General features: G+C 32.3%; 2 protein-coding genes across 2 annotated transcripts; both read right to left on the minus strand.

Moving 5' to 3' along the window:
• Positions 1 to 8044: 8044 nt before the first annotated feature.
• LOC110881838 (agamous-like MADS-box protein AGL80) lies at positions 8045 to 8827 on the minus strand. Its single transcript, XM_022129985.1, has 2 exons — positions 8344 to 8827; positions 8045 to 8295 (listed from the first exon to the last, which is right to left on the minus strand). The coding sequence occupies exons 1-2, from the start codon at positions 8825 to 8827 to the stop codon at positions 8045 to 8047; spliced, it is 735 nt and encodes a 244-aa protein (XP_021985677.1).
• An 8486-nt stretch (positions 8828 to 17313) lies between these two features.
• LOC110881946 (agamous-like MADS-box protein AGL80) lies at positions 17314 to 18096 on the minus strand. Its single transcript, XM_035984371.1, has 2 exons — positions 17588 to 18096; positions 17314 to 17515 (listed from the first exon to the last, which is right to left on the minus strand). Exons 1-2 carry the CDS (start codon positions 18094 to 18096, stop codon positions 17314 to 17316), a joined length of 711 nt encoding a protein of 236 aa, XP_035840264.1.
• Positions 18097 to 23136: the final 5040 nt, after the last annotated feature.

Genomic DNA, 23136 nt, shown 5'->3' on the forward strand with positions numbered 1-23136 from the left:
TGCAGGCCTTTAGGTACACTGTCATGGAACTTGTTGTCTGGGAAGCTGGTGTGATTATGGGTCGTGGCAATTGGAACACTCCTTGATGTTGCATTGTTTTTGAACATTTTCATTAAACTTATTGAACAAACTATTATGCTTCCGCTGAACATGTGTGGTTTTCTAAACTAGTGTTTGAAGTATACTATTTTATTTAATGGAAAGTTCTATGTTATTTATGGTTTAATGTGATTAGTGGCTAGATCCTGGTACGTCAAACGCCTCGCGGGGGTTTCCGCTTGCGGTATTTTTTGGGGAGTGACAAAAAATAACAAACCATGCAAGACTATAAAAATGATCTTGAAGCGTCGAGGTTTTTTTTGGGAATCAGAGAATCTGATGGAATCTAATGAAATCTAATGTAAATCTGATGAACACATCGAAAATCTGATTTTTTCTTTTTATATTTATTTTTATAAGAAAATCTGATTACATTATCATAAATTCTGATGACCTCATCAGATCTAATGACATCATCAAAAATTCTGATGACCTCATCTCATATCTGATGACAGCATCATAGATATAGATTCTGATGATCTCATCTCATATCTGATGATATCATCAGAAATATTATGATGACCTCATCAGAAATCTTTTTTTTACCAGAAATTGTAATAAATTCATCAGAATATTCACCTGAAAATATCAGTAAACGCATTATTTTTTTTAGATGAGAGGGAATAAGTAGAAACAGAGATATTACTTGCACATATTTTTCTGGTGGAAATCTAAGTACTTATTCTTTTCTTCAAGGAATATTTTGTGAAAACTTTTTAAAGAATAATAAACATCTGTATGTTTTCAAAGTTTCACACAGTTTTTATCTCCCTTTTTTCTTATAATTATCATTCCTTTTTGAAGATTAACTAATCAGAATTTAGAGTTATTTAATCAGATAAGATACGAATGAATTTTGTTTAACAGAAACTTTCTTTTTAGATGTCAAAATTTTTCTTTCTGATAAACTAAAGTTCATTTATTTTTGTTTAACTCCAATTTTTTTGTGCTTTCATATCCTTTTTCTACACCTCTTTTTATACTAGAAAGAAAAAAAATACTAATAGAGATAATAATAATAATAATAATAATAATAATAATAATAATAATAATAATAATAATAATAATAATAATAATAATAATAATAATAATAAAGCAATAGTAATGAAAATAACAGGAAAAAAATAATAACTCTTCTACATACCTTATTTTTTTGTTTTTTTTAGATATGCAAAAAAAAAAGATTTTTCTTTTTACCTTTGGCAGATCATGAATATACGTCTCTGTTATAGGAGCAAGGGATCTGGAAATAATTTATCCAGCTTTCGCTCTAATACCACTTGATGGTCCCTGCCTGTTCAAATGATTCTAACTTTCTTCGATCGTGGAGACGGGTGTTTGTGAAGTATATAAACATTCAAAGAATAATAATAGAGACAGTGAGAGTGCGATTTCTTCAATGATTAACTCTTATAAAATAAATGAATCATTCTATGAACATAAGAATTAACCTTTGTTTGGCAGAATCAAACAAAGAAGAAGAGGTCGATCCGAGAATAAACTCGAATCTTGAATGTCACCCCCTGGGCCAAACCAGGGGGTAAACTCACACAAAAACTCTATATGAAAATTTACTTCTAAAAGACACACATAATTCCTATGTTATGTATTTATAGAGATTTCCATGTGCCTATCTCTATTGTGATTGGTTGATGGGAAATTGGTATGTGTGCCCATCCATTTGCATGTGACTTATCTTCTTTTTATTACCAACTTGTCCTTTTTTTCTTTTCTGGTGAAACCTTCACATATGAGATATTATATATCTTTTCTTATGAAAGCATTTTCTCATAAGAAAAGATTTTTTTTTCTTTTCTGTTGAAAGCGTTTCTTTTTCTTATGAAACCTTTTTTTTTTCATAAGAAAAGATGTTATGTTCATAAGATATATTATCTTTATGAACATAAATCTTTGAATATATATATTGTATACTCCATAATGTCCCGCTAAAATTTTGAAGTCTTGTAACCTTGTAGTGATCTTTAATCAAAGAATTTAGAAGCTTAATTTTTTCTTTCTCGGTCTTCATATTTAGTGCTTCTGGGACGGTTCGTCGGTCCGTTCGTATTGACGGAATTAATTCTAAGTAAATTAAACAATTTTCAACAACAAATACAATAAATTTTCCTAACAATCATAATTAGAATCCGAGTTTCATACAAGTTTCTATATTATGCCTAAATATGACCAACATGCCCTTTTTGCATAAAACTTGGTTTTAATCAACTATGAACTTGCAAAACTTATTACCTACTATTATGTTATTATTATTAACATAAGTTGGTATTAGAAATCTGTTCATAACCTGAGTTTTGATGTAATTCGCAAATTATGTTATATAATGACCAAAACCCCCTTTTGGCGCATAGTATGGTTTTTAACCGTAACTATCATACAAAACTTATTACCTGCTGATATTATAACATAAATAACGTATTTTCACAGAAGGTACTTGATCATAACTCAGATTTTTATGCAAGTTCTGAAACTATGTCACATAATGACTAAAATGCCCTTATGGTGCATATTTTGCTTTTAAACCATGTTGTTTATAAAACCTTGGTTACCTACTGACTTGATAACATATTTAAGGTATATTGGCATATAGAACTTGTTTATGACTCATCCGGTTACCCGATATCGCTTATATGCGTACGGTTGAGCTTATGTAACTAGTTTACGTAAGTTCACCATAATGGGTCAATTCTTATCATCTTCATTTCACATTCCAGAATGTACATTGTTTACCCATATTATATAAGTCTTAGTACTTGTTGGGTTTAAACCACATTCTGTTTGGTATACACCAAATCTAGCGAACCTATTCTTAAGTAACGGGTCATATCCAAAGGGACTAACCTTTGACCCGTATACATTCTAACGGATAATAAATCTGCTCATTTCAGACTATAGTACCCCCCAAATAATCGGACTTGGGTCAATAATACTTAGACTTGCGGCTTTTTGCTAAATTATAATCATATTGATTGGAAGCTAGCAAAAAGGTAAATACTTTTAACTTAATTGAGTTTTTAAACTTGGGATGGCTATTAAGCCACTTGGAGCGGGTATTACGTAAATGGGCCGTCTATGATGTGCATAAATGTAATATCTGCTTTATTCTGATATGTCCATGCGGAATAGCGTGCAAGGGTAGGCATACCGACTGTAAGACATGTTTTATTCAACTTTGGTGAGTACCTTAATCATATTAATCTCTGGTTCTCGATTGTAAGGCAAGTATGTAAATCTGGTAACAAGAATAAATCCCAAGAAATATTTAAAAGATCACCTATGGGTTTTCTGTATGTATAAAACTCCTTTTGAAAAATTGTTTTCAAAACGAGTCAGTTAATGGTATTTACCAGCTTAAGCTGACGTATTTTCAAAAGATTGAACCGCAGGTACCGAACCCTATTATAGGCTGGGAATCCGGGTCGGCTAGAATGAAGGCTAAGGAACTTGCAACTCCTGATGCTTAAGGTCTATGATGTCTAAAGCTCTGTTTATTAGATCTCGCCTGTAGGCTTGTACCGAACGCTTGTAATACTTTTATATATTCAAGCTTTATTGAATTTATTAATTTTACTCCAACACATCCGCTGCATATTATTATATTGTGATAACTGTTATCCAACCGTCACGATTATACCCATCCGGGCCCATCGGAAATCGGGGTATGACATAATGAGAGAGAAAGTGAGAGACGTATGTTGAAACCCTAAACTCCTCTCTCCTTTATATAAGCAGACTAGCAACACAGCTACAAGTTCAATAACCCAAATCCTTTAACCAGCAACAGCCCAAACACGTGCAGGAACTAGAACACACCCATAAAAAATAAACAACATAAAAAGAAAATATTAGAAACCATAATAGGAAAAAAATATAAACATTTAAACTGATTTATAACAAATATACTTTGCTATTTTACAAGGGGAGGTGGGAGAATCACCGAGGTTGGCTGGGGCCATTCAAAGTAAACAACTTAGGCACTTAGGTCGCTAAAAGAAAAAAAAAAGGTTGGGCATTTGGCCTATAAGTATGGGTTAGACGGTGTGCATATGCACCCTCCTTCCTTAGTAAAGCTGCCATTGATTAGACAAGTTTAGGTGGGGAACATTTAGATTAATTAGTGGAATAGTTAGCGTATGGTATGTGATGTGATGTGATGTGGAATTATACCAAGGCTATAACATTAAAAGTTATAAATTTTAGTTGAAACAAGAAGGTCGAAAGTGTGATGCTAATAGATATTGCGACAAAATTCTCATAGATGAACTACTATAAAAGGTAATGATAACCAAAAAAAATCGTATAATGACATCATTCAAGAAATTTGAGAATTGATTAAAAAAAGATTCAAGATGATGCATCCTCATGCATGGTAAATGTTGTATAATTAATGTTGACAATATTTTTATGAACAAGGAAAATACGTGATTAGTTAACGAGCTACCTAAATGTAGGTATTCGATCTTTAAATGTCAATATTGGTGATACTACTTACTTAAGTTCTAACCACGCTGAAAGATTTTGTATTGTTGAACCCATGCCCATGAAGGTAATACGATAATTCCTCAATATGGAACCCGCAATGAGTTATATAAAATTTTCTATTTATTATGTTTGTATATAAGAACATGCAACAACAACACACATTATAGTTACAAATACTGAATGGGTATGCTTGACCAGATGTTCCAGTTTACTCGGTTTGTTAGGAGAGATCAAAGTTAAAGGTCCTCCTATATTTTATTAAACCCACAAAACTAAAAAAAAATAAACCTAACAACTTATAACAATATTGAGGGTTAAACTAAGTCCAAAATAAAGTTAAATGATGTTGTTGCTATAATATAGGTTTAAATGAAACAAGATAAAGCTAAATTAACATTGAATGGAATACATCACCATGCTATTGCCCCATTACAATGTCCTTCATGCTACAAAAGAAAGTTCTAAAATAAATCGTGATATCGAGAATATCAAGCAAATTAAATAGCTAAAAAGAAATATGAATTAAACTAAAGTTCTCATTAAATGGAATCACTATTGGATTAATCTTATCACAATATATCTTATAGTTTGGATTAATCTTATCACAATATATCTTATAGTTAGGGTAAGTATCGGGTTTATCTAAATTGATGTTTGAGTCTAAATATGTTAGGTTTGGTTTTATATAAATAGGGTTTTTTGTAATCGTATATGGTACGCTTATTTCTATGTTTCATTATTAGATAAAAAACTGTTCAAAATTTTAATCATAACCTAGGTATTTTCCTTCTATTTTTGTTGTTCGTTTTCTTGATGTTGTGCTAAACCAATATGATCCAAGTTGGCCATAAATCATGACTAAAGCATGTAAATCATGCAACTCTACACATAATTACGCTACTGTTGAAATAAATTTTATCTTTAAAAGTATGCGTAGTACACATCAAAGTGAAAGGTCCTCCTATATTTTATTAAAACCCACAAAACTAACACAAAATACTAAAATATAACCAGTAACTTATAACAATGTTGGGGTTAAACAAAGACCAAAATAAAGCCAAAAGAAATTGTGGCTGATTATAAATTTAAAAGAAAAAAACAAACCCAAATGAAAATGTATCTTAACATTGAACGTGGATGGTAGTCTCACCTAGGAATCCTTGTAAAGCTAGTGCCCCATTATAGTGTCTTTCAAATGCTACGAAAGTTCTAAAATAAACCGTAACATTAGGATTATAAAGCAACTTAAATTACTGAAAAAGAAACATGAATTAAACTCAAATTCTCGTTAATTTGGATCATTGTTGGATTAATCTTGTCATAATATATCTTATAGTTTGGGTAAGTATGGCGTTTAATTAAATTGGTTTTGAGTCTAAATATGTTAGGTTTTGTTTTATTTAAATAGGGTTTGATGTAATCGTGTGTCGTATGTTTATTTCTGTGTTTTATTATTAATAAAAAAGCCAATCAAACTTTTGATAATTACCTACGTATTTTTCATTCTCTTTTTTGTTCGTTTTCTTGTTGTTGTGCTAAACCAATATGACAAGCCGGCCATCAATCATGACTAAAACATATTAAGTTATACAATTCTATACACATAATTACGCCACCATAGAAACAAATCTTATAAAAGATTATATGATGTCATATTTTTATCATGATTTGATTTATGTAAGCTTGATGTGTATTTCTTTAGTATTTGTAATGTTCTCATTACTTAATTAAAAATTATATCGTGTCATATTTTTATCATGTTATGTTGGTATAATGTTATCATATTATCTTATATTCTGTTTTGGGTCACTTTGTTATCCTCTCGTCAACTAGATTTTTCACTTGAACCTTAGGTAACATATAATCTAGATTCTTGTTTCTTTTTTATAACGTTAATAACCAACTATTTGTTTCATAATAACCTTTCAAGACTGTCACAACTATATTATCATTAAGCGTATGTGTTTTGCAAATTCAATAAAGGATAAAATACAAATACAAATGGGTGTTAAGATAAAAACAAATGACTTTAACATGAGAAGTAAATGATATAATTTTTTTAAAGGTTTTTTTTATCTACTTAAGCATATGATGTTTAGTTACAATTTAAAAAAAAAATCATCTATTCACTCTAGTAGAGTAATTATATATAATTACTCTACTAGTGTTATTTATACAATTTTATTTTTTTTTAGATTATGGAGCGAAAATATGTGCTTAATAAGAGAAAAAAAATAAAAAATATAGTTGATAAAGTTTGTACAATTCGTTCCAACTTTTATTTACATTCCATCACAAAAAATTTATTAATTTTTTAAATATTATCATAGTTATTATTATTTAATTTTCACAAGTGGATTATTAATGTAGTTTCCGTGAAAAAAAGTATTTTTAATGATTCTAATTTTATAAATATCAGTTGAATTATTTAATTTCCGTCGCAAAATATTTAGTGATTTTAAAATATTTGTCAAAGTTATTCACTTTCCTTCACGAGTGGTTATCAATTTAATTTGCGGGAAAATTATTTTTAATAACTTTAATTTTATTAATATCATTTGAAATTTCAGTTGAAAAATACCTTTTTTTAATATATTTTTATGTAATATTACATCAAATATATTTTATGATGGTTACACGATTGCAAAATATGCTATAGCCAAATTCAAATTTTGTCGCTAGGAGCAGTGCGTGCACTATGGTGTCTCATATTCCCTACCTACACAAACCAAAATCGTTTTTCTTTTCCATTTTCCAAAGATCAAATCTTGCACATTTTAATCTTTTTTTAAAATGCATAAGGAGTTATATATCCACGCAAAGTTACAATGTGTCTAAGTTGAAGTTGGGAACACGATGCCACAAGAAAGTGATATTGTAGCAAGTAAAAGCCTAACCTAGCTTTTTTAGTTTTTGATGATCACCAATTAAAACAAATATCTTGAAGATAATCTTAATCAAAACATGCTCTTATAAGTTATTAGTGATTTATGATACCAAATAAATTTGTTGATCACTAATTAATACAAATATCTTGAAGATTATCTTAATCAAAACATGTCCTTATAAGTGATTAGTGATTTATGATACCAAATAAAATATATGTAACGTTTCTTTTGAAAAAGATTTCACAATAATAATGTTACATCCTTTTCTATAAATCTCTAGCTTATTTCTTTCATTAATGTGACATAATCGAGATTTTATTTGATAGTATATTTCAAGTTTGAAATTTAAATTGAAAGCGGACTTTTAACTACTACACACACGGGACATCACTAATATCATGAAGAAATCAAATTGATAGGGCATTCAAGTATATCTTTAAATAAGATAATTTTTATAAGATACGAAACAGAAATCAACATTTTAAGGAAAGTAAAAAAGAAATACAATGAAAGACCATAGAGAAAAATGCACCCAAAATAGGAAAATAGCTTCACTTTCATGGAAAATAATGGTTTGGCCACATCAGATTCAGGTTGTCAACAAACGGAGCCATCTCATACCCGGGACCAAGACCCATATTTTGTTCAGATGGATTGTTCATCCAATCTGTGAACCATTGAGTCTTTTGCATCCCACCCATACCACTCATATTAGGATCAACCATAGGTCTGTTCTCCCATGCCTGCATCACATGTCCTCTCATCATCATTTCATTAGTACTGCTCGAAGCATGATCGCCAACACTTACTTGCGCTCGAGGCGGAAGTGACACACATGGCACGGCTACGTGTTTACCCATGGGGTCTTTCTTTAGGGACTCAATCCTCCTAGAGATATCTTTTCTGGTTTGATCTACCAACCCACCAAGATCATTCAAGTCCGGCAGGATCAAGTTCGTTATCGACCCTTTTCCAGTCAAGCATTGGTACATTACCTGAGTCATCTCCTTCTCCCTATTCTCCTTGATCTGCTTCTTGAGTTGCTCATTTGCTTTGGTGATCCTTTGCTTGATGAAGCTCTCTTGATTCACCATCTTCTTGCTTTGCTCCATCTCTGGCATTCTCTTGAACTGTGCTAGCACGCGTTGAACACCAATGTTGTTTGGCCACACCTCGGGTTGAGCCTCATATGGGCTATATATTATGGCACATGCATCAATGCCACATAATGTGCTCAACTCATTCACCTTCTTCATCAAACCCTTCTTCCTTTTCTTGTAGGTTGCTTTCCTTGCTGAGTCATTCATTATGAAAGCAAGCTTCACTTTCTTCCTTGTCATGGCAACACTTATGCCAAACAAGCAAATACTTACAGGAATTATGGAAGTTGTATGGTGGAGTTTCTTTGTTGCAACTAGGGATTGCTATATATACACTATAGGTGACATATGTGACATAACTATAGCATTAAAAAATTGTTTTCTATGACGTTTTTAAGGAAAAACTATTAATTCATTGATTTTCTATGTATCTGGAGTTATAACAAAGAATTAATTATATAACATTTAATATGAAGACAGCTACCTGATTGTGTTTTACCAGCAATGATTTTCTATATATATTTGGGTTTTAAAAATTACGTAACTAGTATGGTCCCTTAAATTTGTTGTTTGTGATTTACCAGCAATGATTTATATATATATGGGTAGAGAACTTGTAGATTAATTAGTGGAATGGTTAGGGTATGCTATGTGATGTGATATGAAATCATAAGAAGGCTACAACATTAAAGGTTATAGATTTTAGTTGAAACAGTAAGATCGAAAGAGTGATGATAATAGGTGTAGCGACAAAATTCTCATGGATGAACTATTATAAAAGGTAAATAAATACAAAAAAAATCATATAGTGGAATCATTCAAGAAATTTGAGAATTGGATAATAAGAAAACATTCAAGATGATACATCCTCATGCATAGTAAATGTTGTATATAGTGTTGACAATGTCATGAACAAGGAAAATATGCGATTAGTTAACGAGCTACCTAAAATGTAGGTATTCGATCATTAAATTTTGATACTACTTACTTAAGATCCGACCATGTTGAAAGATAATGTATTGTTGAACCCCATGCTTGATAAATGTAAATAACGATTACTCAATATGGAAACAACGATGAGTTATATAAACTTTTTTATTTATTATGTTTGTATATAAAAACATGCAACAATGAGACACGCTATTGTAACAAATACTGATCAAGAGGTATGCTTAACGAGATGTTCCAATTTACTTAGTTTGTTAGGAGAAATCACATTGAAAGGTCTTCCGATACTTTATTTTAACCTACAAAACTAACACAACATAACAAAATATAACTAATAACTTATAACAATGTTAGGCTAAACTAAGGCCAAAATTAAGTTAAATGAAACTGTAGCTGTTAATAAAGCTACACTAATATATATATATATATATATGGAAAGGTTCATTGGGGAACACTAAAAAAGTGGGGAACAGCGGGAAACCGACTCAAACGAACTCCGATTGGACTCATTCCAGCAGCGTTGGAACCGGCTCGTCGAACCCTAACTAAGATCTCTTAAACCTAAACCCTAAATCCTAACTCCTAAACTCTAAACCCTAAATCTAAAAAATAAGGCTAAAATATAAGCTAAACCGTAAAATCTAAACTATAAACCCTAAAAGCTAAACCCTAAAGGCTAAACCTAAAGCTAAACCCTAAAGCTAAACCCAAAAGCAAAACCCTAAACCCTAAACCCTAAAGCTAAACCCTAAAGCTAAACCCTAAAACTAAACCTTAAAGCTAAACCCTAAAAGCCAAACCCTAATATATTTAGGGTTTAGGAGTTATGATTTAGGGTTTAGGGTTAAAAGATCCTAGTTAGGGTTCGACGAGCCGGTTCCAACGCCGCTGGAATGAGTCCAATCGGAGTTCGTTTGAGTCGGTTCCCCGCTGTTCCTCACTTTTTTAGTGTTCCCCAATGAACCTCACACTAGGGGAATGTTCATTTAAGAAGAAATTTAATGTGAGAAGAAAAAGAATAAAGGGCATAATGGTAAAAAATTAAATAGTTTATAACTCCTCCCATTAATTATGTTATCTCTAATTAATAAAGAAAAAACATTTTATCCTACACATTTCAAAATTTATCCTACATATATCTTACACTTATCGAAATTTAACCTACGCATATCTAAATTTATCATACATATTTAAGAATTTATCCTACATATATACTAAAATTTATCCTACACATGTCGAAAATTGTCATTTACCGTAAATTATTTTATCTTGAAAGAGTATATTTAAAAATGAGTTGCAACTTTAATTAGTTAGCTAATTAATTACAATTAGAAATTTACCTATATGTCCTTATTAATAATATTAAATACACATATTAAATGAAGTAAAATGGAGCATTTCTGTTGGTTCAAAACTTATTCTTTTTATTCTTACAAAATTTTTCTTCTCATTTGAACCCTCCACTATATATATATATATATATATATATATATATATATATATATAGGGGTCCGCTAAAATGAGAACCATCTCGAGTTGTAAGAACCGTGAGAACTACCCCGTACGGGGCGAGGTGGACCAATTTTTTTTTTCACAAACGTAGATTTGTGTATTATAAACACATATGTAAAAAAAAATTCAAAAAAAAAGTTTTTGAGCACCACAAGTGTGTGTTTACGGGTACCGTAAATTTTCCGGTAGGATTTACGGTACCCGTAAACACAAACTTGTGCTGCTCAAAACTACACACACGACATTTTTTTTTTTTGAATTTTTTTTTTACAAATGTGTTTATAATACGCGCATCTACGTTTATGAAAAAAAAATTTTGGTCCACCTCGTCCTGTACGGTGTAGTTCTCACGGTTCTTACAACTCAAGGTGGTTCTCATTTTAGCGGTCCCCTATATATATATATTGTTTTACCATACCCTATATATATACACACGCGATTGTGCCTCATTTAGTGTTCATCAAATGCTACAAAAGAAGGTTTAAAATAAACCGCGACACCGACATTATCAAGCAAGTTAAATTGCTAAAAACATATATGAAATAAATCCAAATTCTCGTTTAACGGAATCATTGTTGGATTAATCTTATTACAATATATCACAGTTTGAATTAATCTTATCACAATGTCGTACGTTTATTTCTATGTTTCATTATCAAAGAAAAAAACTAATCGAAATTTTGATCATAACCTACACATTTTTCCTTCTTTCTGGTTTTTTGTTTGTTTTCTTCCTATTGTGCTAAACCAACATTATCCAAGTCAGCCATCAATCATGACTAAAGCATGTTAAGTCATGAAATTCTATACCCGTAATTACACTACTATAGAAATAAATCTTATCTTTAAAAGTGTGCATAGTGCACATGATATGATTTATGTAAGCTAACTCACAAAACCAACAAAACTAACATCAAGTGAAATGAAAGGTCCTCCTATATTTTATTAAAACCCACAAAACTAACACAGAATATAATTAACTTGTAACATTGTTGGGGTTAAACTAAGGCCAAAATAAAGCTCAATGAAATTAGGCAAATAATATAAGTTTAAAAGAACCAAAATAAAGCTAAATGATAATGTTCTAACATTGAGCTGGTAACATCAACTAGGAATCCTTGTAAAGCTAGTGCCCCATTGTCCTTCTAATGCTACAAAAGAAATAAATCGCGACACCGAGATTATCAAGCATATTAAATAACTAAAAACGAATATAAGTTAAACTCAAATCCTCATTAAATGGAATCATTCTTGGATTAATTTTGTCATGATATATCTTTTAGTTAGGGTAAGTATCGAATTTGTTTAAATTGATTTTTATGTCACACCCCAACCGATAGCGGAAACATCAGAGTCAGACGAACGAGATTACTCAAAGACTTCATAACATTATGTGACAATAATTAAGTTCAAAACCGTTTTCATTCATAATCAAAATTGTCAAGTACATTACAAGAAATTCAAATACAACATTGAAAAAGACAAATACAACAAGTTTAACATAACAAAATAATCAAATCTAGTAATTCTTGTGTGTTTTTAAGTTGTCCCTACTAGGTTCGTCATAAGCATCATCATCAACCTGTAACATGTTAAAAATAATTGTTCAACGCAAAAACATTGGCGAGTACACAAGTTTGCGAATACATAGCATAAGTATAGAAAGAATTACTCGAATGCACATGGCAAAATTGTATACAAGGTTATCTAGCATGCAATACTAAGTGTCAAACCTGAGTGTCCACGAGAATTATGAGTGTCCCTCACCACAAAAGTGAACGAGACCGTTTATGTATAGTAAGCTTAACAAAACGTCGACAGGCGGCGTGCTACTCCTATAGCGGTATATATATGTTAAGTTGGGCTAGCTAAGTTAATGACAAGAAGCATGCATGTATCTAGCATGAACCTAAGCATAACAATAAGCATGTGTAACGGATTGAGTGAATAAAGTATGTTGTGTGCGTTTGTGTATTTTGTAAGTTAACATGTTACAACCCAAATTGTGTAAAACGAAAATGGGTCAAATGTACTCACGGTTTTGCAAGCTTCCACTTGGTAATTCTGTGAAGAGTTGATTGTTGAGGATGGAACACCGAGTCACCCTACAAGGTTAAACTAAGGTGTGTAAGTTTTGTGGATTAAGAGTGAATGGAAGGTTTCAGACTTGGAATTTAAATACCAAAAAATATGTATAAATGAAAGTAATATTCAAGTTCTAAGAGTTTGTTTATGACACCATAATTAGTGGTTTCATGGGTCCCAATTTGCCCACTAGAATCATAACAAGAACTCTAGAATCTTTGATATGATAGTTTGGGTTTATGATGGTTAATCATGGTTTGATTAACACCACAAACTCAGCCATGTTTTTATATAATAATAGGCATACTTATAAGGTAATAATACAACCTAAACCATGTCCAATCAAGTATTGTTATATAGTGTCATGTATGTCAAGCATGGAGGTTAGAAACCTCATTATAAAATTCACCACTACACACACCATCATCAAAATGATGGGAGGGTCATGAATAACAATAAAATAAATCTACTCTTACAAGTTATAAGAATGTTCAAATAAAGGAGTGGAACTTGGTTTGGAAAGCTAAAGCTTCCATTTGTTCACACTTCACAAGTAATAAGTTCATCATATGGAAGATGATGACTTGTGCTTGTTTTCATTATTTGATTATCAAGTTTAAACAGAAAATAAGTGAGTGTTTGAACTCATAACTTGGATGGTAATCACCCAAATACAAACCCACAATCATGGACTTGATTATGAGCTTGATGGGAACAAGATTCCATCAAGTTATCAACATAAACATGAACATACAAAGAAATAAAAAAGCAGAAAGTTTACTACACTTTGGGCCTAAAAATGGTTAGGTTTCACCTTAGTTTGCCCAAACAAACTTGTGAAAACCTTTCTAGAGGTAATCCAAGTGTTTTAGATGAAAGAACAAAGATGAAATAGAAGAAAAAGTGAGTTGAAACTCACTTAAAAACTCATAACTTTCTGTCCAGATTCTGCTAAAAAGGAGTTGAGTTTGAGAGAAATTTTGAGTTTGTTTGAGTGTTGTAAAAGTGGGAAAATGGCTAGAAATGGGTTGTATTTATAGGGAAGTGATTAGGGTTTAAGTGGTTGACATTAATTATAAGTGGTTAGGGGTTAAAGCAATAAAACAAAGATTCTTGATGTTGGTTGTTGAGTCCGGTCACAAGGCTGTTAGCAGCCTTTACTTTTTTTTTGACAAAGTAATTTGTATAATTATATATAAGTCTAATTTACAACATTTGTATGCATAGAGAGTTGTACATTGTGCTTTAATAATATGTTATATCAGTTTTGCTGATTTTGTCTTCTCATTAGGTAGATTGGGTGGTGGAAGAGACATAAGCCCACCCAGACACCGTCAGTAATCCTCCTTCATATGAAAACCTAAATAATCTTCCTCACACTGTTACACAAGGTTGGATAGAGAGAGATCGGGAGAAAGAGAACCAGGAGAGAGATCCGACCACACTCCGGCGACCGCTCTGGTATCGATGATGACGGTGCTTTATCTACTTTAGGGTGTTGTACCGTTTGCTTCAACTTTTGTATCCTACTTTGCAGTTCAGATTGATGATGCGTTTAACCAACTGCCCAAAGCTTCCATTATCGTTCCTCTAACTTCAGATCTGCGGTGTTTATCTCCTATCCCAAATCCCAAAATCAGAATGTTTGCCTGCCATTCATTTTTCATACCCACAGGACACCATCACTTCCACCCTTGAACCCACCGCTGCTTCACAAGCCCGAAATCCAACATCACCACCACAGTTAAGGTAGGTTTTTGTTTCCTATTAATTAGCAACATAACACGTTCGTGTGCTTACTAAGATTCATGATATCTAATGAATTAATTATCTTGACTGATGGATGAGGGTTTTTGTTAATTTGTTGATGATTAGTCTTTTTTGTTAGGGTTTTTTTTCCACTCAATTTGGTAATTTAATGCAAGCTCTGGAGTGCATCGTTGATGTGAAAAAGGTACATTTTTTATTATTAATGTTTATTTTATAAGTTGGTGAAGTGGGTTTTGTATGGGAACCATGTTGTTTGTTTGGGACAGGCCTTTTTTGTTTTGTTTATGCATGTGGATCGTGTGGATTAAGTCAATACCGACTTGCTTTGATCGATTTCTTGGTCAGGTGATTGGGTTTCAATCTCAGTTGGCGCTAGCGTTATGCCTTATATCATCAATGTGCACACGGTCCCATAGGAGCGGTAAAATTTAGTGTTATAATCTTATCATATTATCCTATAATGTTATGTTATAATTTTGTCATGATATATCTTATAGTTAGGGTAAGTATCGAGTTTATTTAAATTGATCTTTGAGTCTAAATATGTTAGATCTGGTTTTATATAAATAGGGTTTGATGTAATCGGTATATCTATGTTTATTTCAATGTTTTAATATTAAATAAAAAGCCTCAAACTTTTAATAATAACCTATATATTTTTCATTCTCTTTTTTGTTCATTTTATTTTCTACCTGATGTGCTAAACCAATATATTCCATGTTGGCCATCAATCATGACTAAAGCGTGTTAAGTCATGCAATTCTATACATGTAATTATGCTACTATAATCTTATCTTTAAAATTATGCGTAGCGCACATGATATAATTTATGTAAGCTCCATGTGTATTTCTTTAGTAGTTGTTATGTTCTCATTACTAAATTGAATATTAAATCGTGTTACCATGTTATGTTGTTATAATGTTATCATATTATCCTAAAATGTTATGCTGTTAAATTTTGTCACGATATGTCTTATAGTTAGGGTAAGTACGAGTTAATTTAGATTGATTTTTGAGTCTAAATATGTTAGGTCTAGTTTTATATAAATAGAGTTTGATGTAATTGGTATATTGTACGTTTATTTCCATGTTTTAATGTTAAATAGAAATGCCTCAAACTTTTGATCATAATCTACATATTTTTTGTTCTCTTTTTTGTTTGTTTTCTAGTTGATGTGCTAAACCAACATGATCCAAGTCGGCCATCAATCATGGCTAAAGCATGTTAAGTCATGCAATTCTATAATGTAATTACGCTACAATAGAGATAAATCTTATCTTTAAAAGCATGTGTGGCGCCCCTGATATAATTTATGTAAGCTCGATGTACATTTCTTTAGTATTTGCTATGTTCTTATTACTTAATTGAAGAATAAATTGTGTTATCGTGTTATATTTTTACCATGTTATGTTATTATAATGTTATCATATTATCCTATAATGTTATGTGGTTATAATTTTGTCATGATATATCTTATAGTTAGGGTAAGTATTGAGTTTATTTAAATTGATTTTTGAGTTTAAATATGTTAGGACTGGTTTTATAAAAATACAATTTGATGTAATCGGTATATCATACGTTTATTTCCATGTTTTAATATTAAATAAAAAAACCTCAAACTTTTGATCATAACATCTTTTATGTTCGTTTTCTAGCTGATGTGCTAAACCAATATGATCCAAGTCGTCCATCAATCATGCCTAAAACATGTTAAATCATGCAATTCTATAGATGTAATTACGCTCCTATAGAAATAAATCTTATCTTTAAAACTATGCGTAGCGCACATGATATAACTTATGTAAGCTCGATGTGTATTTCTTTAGTATTTACTATGTTCTTATTACTTAATTGAAGAATATATCGTGTTATATTTTTACCATGTTGTAATAATGTTATCATTACTCCTATTACTCCTATGATGTTACCCGAGCAAGTAAAATCCAAACCTAGCTTTTTAGTTGCTGATGATCACTATTTAATACAAATATCTTGAAGATTATCGTAATCAAAACATGACCTTATAAGTTTATAGAGATTTATGATACCAAATAAATTAAATATATGTAACATTTCTTTTGAAAGAGATTTCACAATAATAATGTTACATCCTTTTTTTATAAATCTCTAGTTTATTTCTTTCATTAATGTGAGATAAACGGGATTTTATTTGATAGTATATTTCATGAAGAAATCACATTGGTAGGACATTCACGTAGATCTTCAAATAACATATGGGGACGCAACTAATATCACCAAGAAATCACATTCGTAGGACATTCAAGTAGATCTTCAAATAACATAATTTTTATAATACGAAACAGAAACCAACATTTTAAGGAAAGTAAAAAAAAATACAATGCAAGACCATAGAGAAAAATGCACCCAAAATAGGAAAATAGCTTCACTTTCATGGAAAATAATGGTTCGGCCACATCAGATTCGGGTTGTCAACAAACGGAGCCATCTCATACCCGGGACCAAGACCCATATTTTGTTCAGATGGATTGTTCATCCAATCTGTGAACCATTGAGTCTTTTGCATCCCACCCATACCACTCATATTAGGATCAACCATAGGTCTTTTCTCCCATGCCTGCATCACATGTCCTCTCATCATCATTTCATTATTACTACTCGATGCATGATCGCCAACACTTACATGTGCTCTAGGTGGAACTGACTCCGGTGTCATGGCTACGCCTTTACCCGTGGTGTCTTTCTTTAGGGACTCAATCCTCCTAGAAATGTCTTTTATGGTTTGGTCCACCAACCCACCTAGATCATTCAAATCCGGCAGGATCAAGTTTGCTATCGACCCTTTTCCGGTCAAGCATTGGTACATAACCTCAGTCATCTCCTTCTCCCTATTCTCCTTGATCTGCTTCTTGAGTTGCTCATTTGCTTTGGTGATCCTTTGCTTGATGAAGCTCTCTTGATTCACCATTTTCTTGCTTTGCTCCATCTCTGGCATCCTTTTGAACTGGGCTAGCACGCGTTGGACACCGATGTTGTTCGGCCACACCTCAGGTTGAGCTTCATATGGGCTATATATTATAGCACATGCATCAATGCCACATAATGTGCTCAACTCATTCACCTTCTTCATCAAACCCTTCTTCCTTTTCTTGTAGGTTGCTTTCCTTGCTGAGTCATTCATTATGAAAGCAAGCTTCACTTTCTTCCTTGTCATAGCAACACTTATGCCAAACAAGCAAATACTTAGAGGAATTATGGAAGTTGTATGGTGGAGTTTCTTTGTTGCAACTGGGCATTGCTATATATACACTATAGGTGACATATATGACATAACTATAGCATTAAAAAATTATTTTCTATGACGTTTTTTAAGGAAAACTATTAATTCATTGATTTTCTATGCATCTGGAGTTATAACAAGGAATTAATTATATAACAATTAATATGAACACCGCTACCTGATTGGGTTTTACCAGCAATGATTTTCTATATATATGGGTTTTAAAAATTACGTAACTAGTATGGTCCCTTAAATTTGTTGTTTGTGATTTACCAGCAATGATCTTATATATATATGGGTTTTAAAAATTACGTAGCTAGTACAATGTGTAGAATGTGTAGAATGTAAACAATAATACAATATTATGTTTGCTTACATGTATTGAGGATGAAGATCAAGGGAAAACCCTTTCGAGTTGTGAGAACTTGTTGTGAGAACTTAGAGAACTCGGTCTTTCTATGCGAGTTTTGCCCCCATTTATTCCACACCCCTATATTAAAATGTTAGAAAAGACTATCGTAAAAAAAATTAAAAAAAAATTCGAAGTGATGTTTTTCAGCCCTATACAACAGCTGTAAAAAACTAAAAACTGATGACATAATCATGACATCACTTTTTACAACATTTACGGCTGCCGTAAATGAAAAAAAAACTAGTTTTTTTTTTTGGCAAAATTGATTATTTTTAGTATTTTTGGCAAAAAAAAAATTGAAAAAACCTTTCCTAAGACCGAGTTCTCTAAATTCTCACAACTCGTATAAGTTTTCATTTTACCCTAATCCTATGGACTAAAAGAGTAGTTGATTTTTTAATATATACACATATGTGTAGATGTATAAAAACAATAGTACACTTTTTAAATGCATTTGCACATTTGATAGTCATTATAAACTAGGGCGGGTTTTTAAATTTGTAGTGTGTAAACAATAGTAGGATTTTGGATATTGAAATTGTTGTTTTAAATGTGGTGAATAAAATAAAACCGTGTTTTTTTTATGTATACATTTTTCATGCTTTAAATAATATTATGATTTTGAGATAAGTATACATGTAGCCATATTTTTATACTTAGACATGTGTATATATTCCTTTATTATATAGTTATATCATTATTTAATTGTATAGTTTTTTTTTTTTTTTCTATGCTCAATTCATTGGCTAAATACGAAAAGAATAGATATTGTGGATTTTACCAAAAAAATTGGTATTGTGAATTTGCGTTTGATCGTAGAAAGGAAATGAAAACATCAACTAAGAATATGTGAAATAATATAGAGCAAATATTCTATAATAAATCTAGGAGTAAACTTATGTTTTGCTTCCTGTGGTTTGGTCGTTTTAATAATTTTGTTCCAATCCTTTAAAAATAGCCATTTTACTTGCTGATGTTTCGGTTTTGTCGCCAGTTTGCTCCACAACCTAAACTCCATTCATATTGTATGTTAACTGAAAGGGTATTTTGGTAATTACAAATATAAAATAAGGGTACTTTGGTATAATATATATCCTATTAATAATCATAAATCCAGCCTTTGTAACCCTGCAGTTCATTTACTCTCTCATACGTAACACAATTAAATCTTCATCTTCTTCACTTTATACACACCATTTGTTGGGTTCCATCTACGATTATCAGATCCAATCATGGGTCGCAATACGTTCTCAATTTACTTATTTAAAACCCCCAAATCATACGTCCAACGCACCACTATTCCGATGAAGAATGCAAAAAAATTCTACCCAACACCAAAGCCTCCTCCCCTTCACCTGCAATAAAATTAATAATGGTCTAAAAATCATTTCTTCCCAAAACAACAAGATCAGAGAAGGAGATTAAAGCACTAAAGGCTTATTAGGATCTAAAAAAAAGGAGTACATGTATCAACCATCGCCGAAACCCTAGACCACAACCATTGTCGGAACCCTAGACGACAACCATCGCCACCGCCTGTCAAGGATTTGAGGTCGGATCTGGGTTTTGTGGTGGTCTGGCTAGAAAGCATGGCGTTGTTTACTGGTGGTGCCACCATAAAAGGGTATAAGAGAGAGGGGGTGATATGGTGGTCGATTGCTGCCGGTGGTGGTGGCAGCAGCAGGTGATGGTTTTGCTAGTGTTTGGTCGTTGGCTAGATTTTTTTGGTTAAGAGGATTGGTTTTGCTCAAATTCGATTAGATTCGATGGTGGTGGGTGTCGGAACTGAAGGTTAAAGGTGGTGATGGTGGCTGGTGATGGAGAAGCAAGAGAGAAGAGAGAGGAGAGATATTGTTTGTAGTTGTTTTGTGTGTTTGTGTATATATATATATATATTAATGCTTTACATTTAAATATAAATTACCAAAGTACCCTTATTTTATATCTGTAATTACCAAAATACCCTTTCAGTTAACATACAATATGGATGGAGTTAAGGCCGTGGAGCAAACTGGCGACAAAACCGAAACATCAGGGAGTAAAATAAAATGGCTATTTTTAAAGGATTTGGGCAAAACCGTTAAAACGACCAAACCACAGGGGGCAAAACAAAAGTTTACTCTAAACCTAGCTATCCCTGCTAAATAATTTTTTTTAAACGCACCACATATATTTATGTATATAAGTTTTAACATTAAAGTATAGTTATAACAAAACATGACAATACATACACGCACGAAATTAACGTGGATTATTTTAACATTTTGATCTACATATTTTTGAATGGCGATTCATGATTTACGTAGTAAACCAAAACCCTAAGGATTTAAAATTTCTAACTGAGAAGTGTATCTAAAAATCAATCTATTTATCAGTTGAAATAGTCTATGGGCCAGATTGATTACCAAAACACATAGTTTCCCCTTATGTGCAATGCTAAGGTCTTGCTTTGAGCTAACCTATTAGGGGCATACCAATGCCGACCAGTGGCGGAACTAGAAGAAATATTCAGGGGTATCCCAGGGTATCCCAAATTTTTTTACGATACATTTATAGAACATAATTTTTTTACCAGCATTACGGGGCGGGGCCGATCCTAAAAATTTAAGTGCCCTGGGTGAGCCAAAAAAAGGCACTTAGGCCTTACCGAATTAAATTTTATAAACTAGTTTTTTTAAAGTTATTAGTATTTAGGTTAACGAATCAATATTGAGCATATCACATTTGGGCTAGGCTTTATGAATTAATATTAGCAATAAGTTTTTAGATATTAGATTGGGCTAGGTTTATTTTTAATTTTTAGATCAAAATTAAACAATTTAAGAACTCAAGAAGAAAAGAAATAAAGAATACTCACAACTCACAATCACAATTAGCACAACAATCTAATACACTATTGGGTTATTATTTGGTTATTTGGGCTAATTACTATTGGGCTATCATTTGTTTTTTGGGCTAATATAATCACTATTATTTGGGCTTGATTTCAGTTTGTAATTTTTTTTCCAGGGGTGTCCTTAGTATAAAAATCGAGAAAAAAAATAAAATTTTACACTACCGGAAAAAAGTTGAGCCGTAGCCCGTGCTACGCCCCAACCTACATTAGGTCCGCCCCTGATGCCGACATTGATCTATGTATGCACGTCATTAGTGAGATGAGGGAGGATAGATGAAAGACGTGAAAAAAATCATTTAGTTTTCTACAGTTATATAGTTTTGATTTAAATTTTAAGATAAAATCCATAATATTTAGTTAGGAGTATACATGATTATGTTTTAAATATGGGTTTGTATTTAGTATCAACTGCTATATTCATCGAATATGAAATGCCTGACATTAAATGTTATATAAAAAAATTAAATCTATTATCTTTTTTTTTTTTTTTTTTGAAAGATGGCGATTTATTAGAAACATAACTCAAGCAAGTTGCTCAAGTGGTACAGTAAAAAAACATGAAACGTACATGCAGAGCTAAGTCAAAAACAATGCAGCCAAACACAAAAAAATGCAGCAATATTTGTCACCATGCCACCTTAAAATTGCACCAGGTCTTCCATTCCAGCTGCAGTTTCTTTGTTCTTGAGTTAATCCAAATGAATGATAGTGCCTTGATCTCTCCTATTAACTTTCGTATTTGTTTGGGCCTGCTGTTAAAAATAAAATCATTACGCGTCCTCCATAACGACCAACACACGGTTGCTATAATCGTGTAAAGCGCATTCTTTTTATTATCCAAAAGCTGCAGATTTTGCGCGAATTCAAGAAGTTCCACCACGCTAAGTAGGTACCTAGGAAGGGGTATTTTAGTCCATAATCATATCGCCACCCATATCTGTTGCGCATATTGACACGTCACAAGTAGGTGGTCTGCGGATTCCTGTACCAGATTGCATAGAACACATAACACTGTTGGTAATGTAACATTTCGTCTTGCAAGCGCCTCCCTTGTTGGTATTCGGTTTAGAACGACCCGCCACATAAAGTAGTTGACTTTCTTTGGGATCCAACTTAACCATTTTAATGCCTTAGTTTCCAGAATCACTTGCATTTTGTCTAACTCGTCTCGCACGTCTCCCACATGATATAATACAGCTGCGTCGCCCGTATACCACAGCCATACATCGGAGTTTGTCCCAATATTTTGACTGTCTAGCAGCCTTAAACAGTCACTTCATTCCGAAATTACCCCTGGATCTCCTAAACTGTTTGTGCTGCCCCAGACCCAAGCAATGTTACCGTTTATGAGGTTATATCTTTGTTGCACGTTGCAGTGTTTATCCGTCTCCAAAGCAAAGAGATTAGGGAACCGTGCCCGTAGAGTGGTATCCCCAATCCACTTATCCAGCCAAAAATAAGTGTTATTACCACAGCCCATCTTCAGTTTCAGCTTGTTTTGAACATCAATTTGTTGATTGCCCGATGCTCGCCCATGTGTACTATGTTTTTCCATACTCCGCCTATTGAGCTCTTGAGTGGTATAGAAGATACTCCCCTTTTTCCTTCGTGTATAGCCTTAATGACTTGTGCCCAAAGTTGGGATGATTCGTTTTTGAAACAAACA

The sequence above is a fragment of the Helianthus annuus genome, chromosome 15 (assembly GCF_002127325.2).
Source record: "Helianthus annuus cultivar XRQ/B chromosome 15, HanXRQr2.0-SUNRISE, whole genome shotgun sequence".
In the NCBI taxonomy this organism is placed as follows: Eukaryota; Viridiplantae; Streptophyta; class Magnoliopsida; order Asterales; family Asteraceae; genus Helianthus; species Helianthus annuus.

Bases quoted from the DNA above. Each gene is read 5' to 3' on its own strand.
- LOC110881838 (XM_022129985.1), bottom strand. From the start codon at position 8,827: ATGACAAGGAAGAAAGTGAAGCTTGCTTTCATAATGAATGACTCAGCA. The intron at 8,296-8,343 runs GTAAACACGTAG...CTCGAGCGCAAG, and splicing joins CCTAAAGAAAGACCCCATGG to TAAGTGTTGGCGATCATGCT.
- LOC110881946 (XM_035984371.1), bottom strand. From the start codon at position 18,096: ATGACAAGGAAGAAAGTGAAGCTTGCTTTCATAATGAATGACTCAGCA. The intron at 17,516-17,587 runs GTCAGTTCCACC...AATGATGATGAG, and splicing joins GGCGTAGCCATGACACCGGA to AGGACATGTGATGCAGGCAT.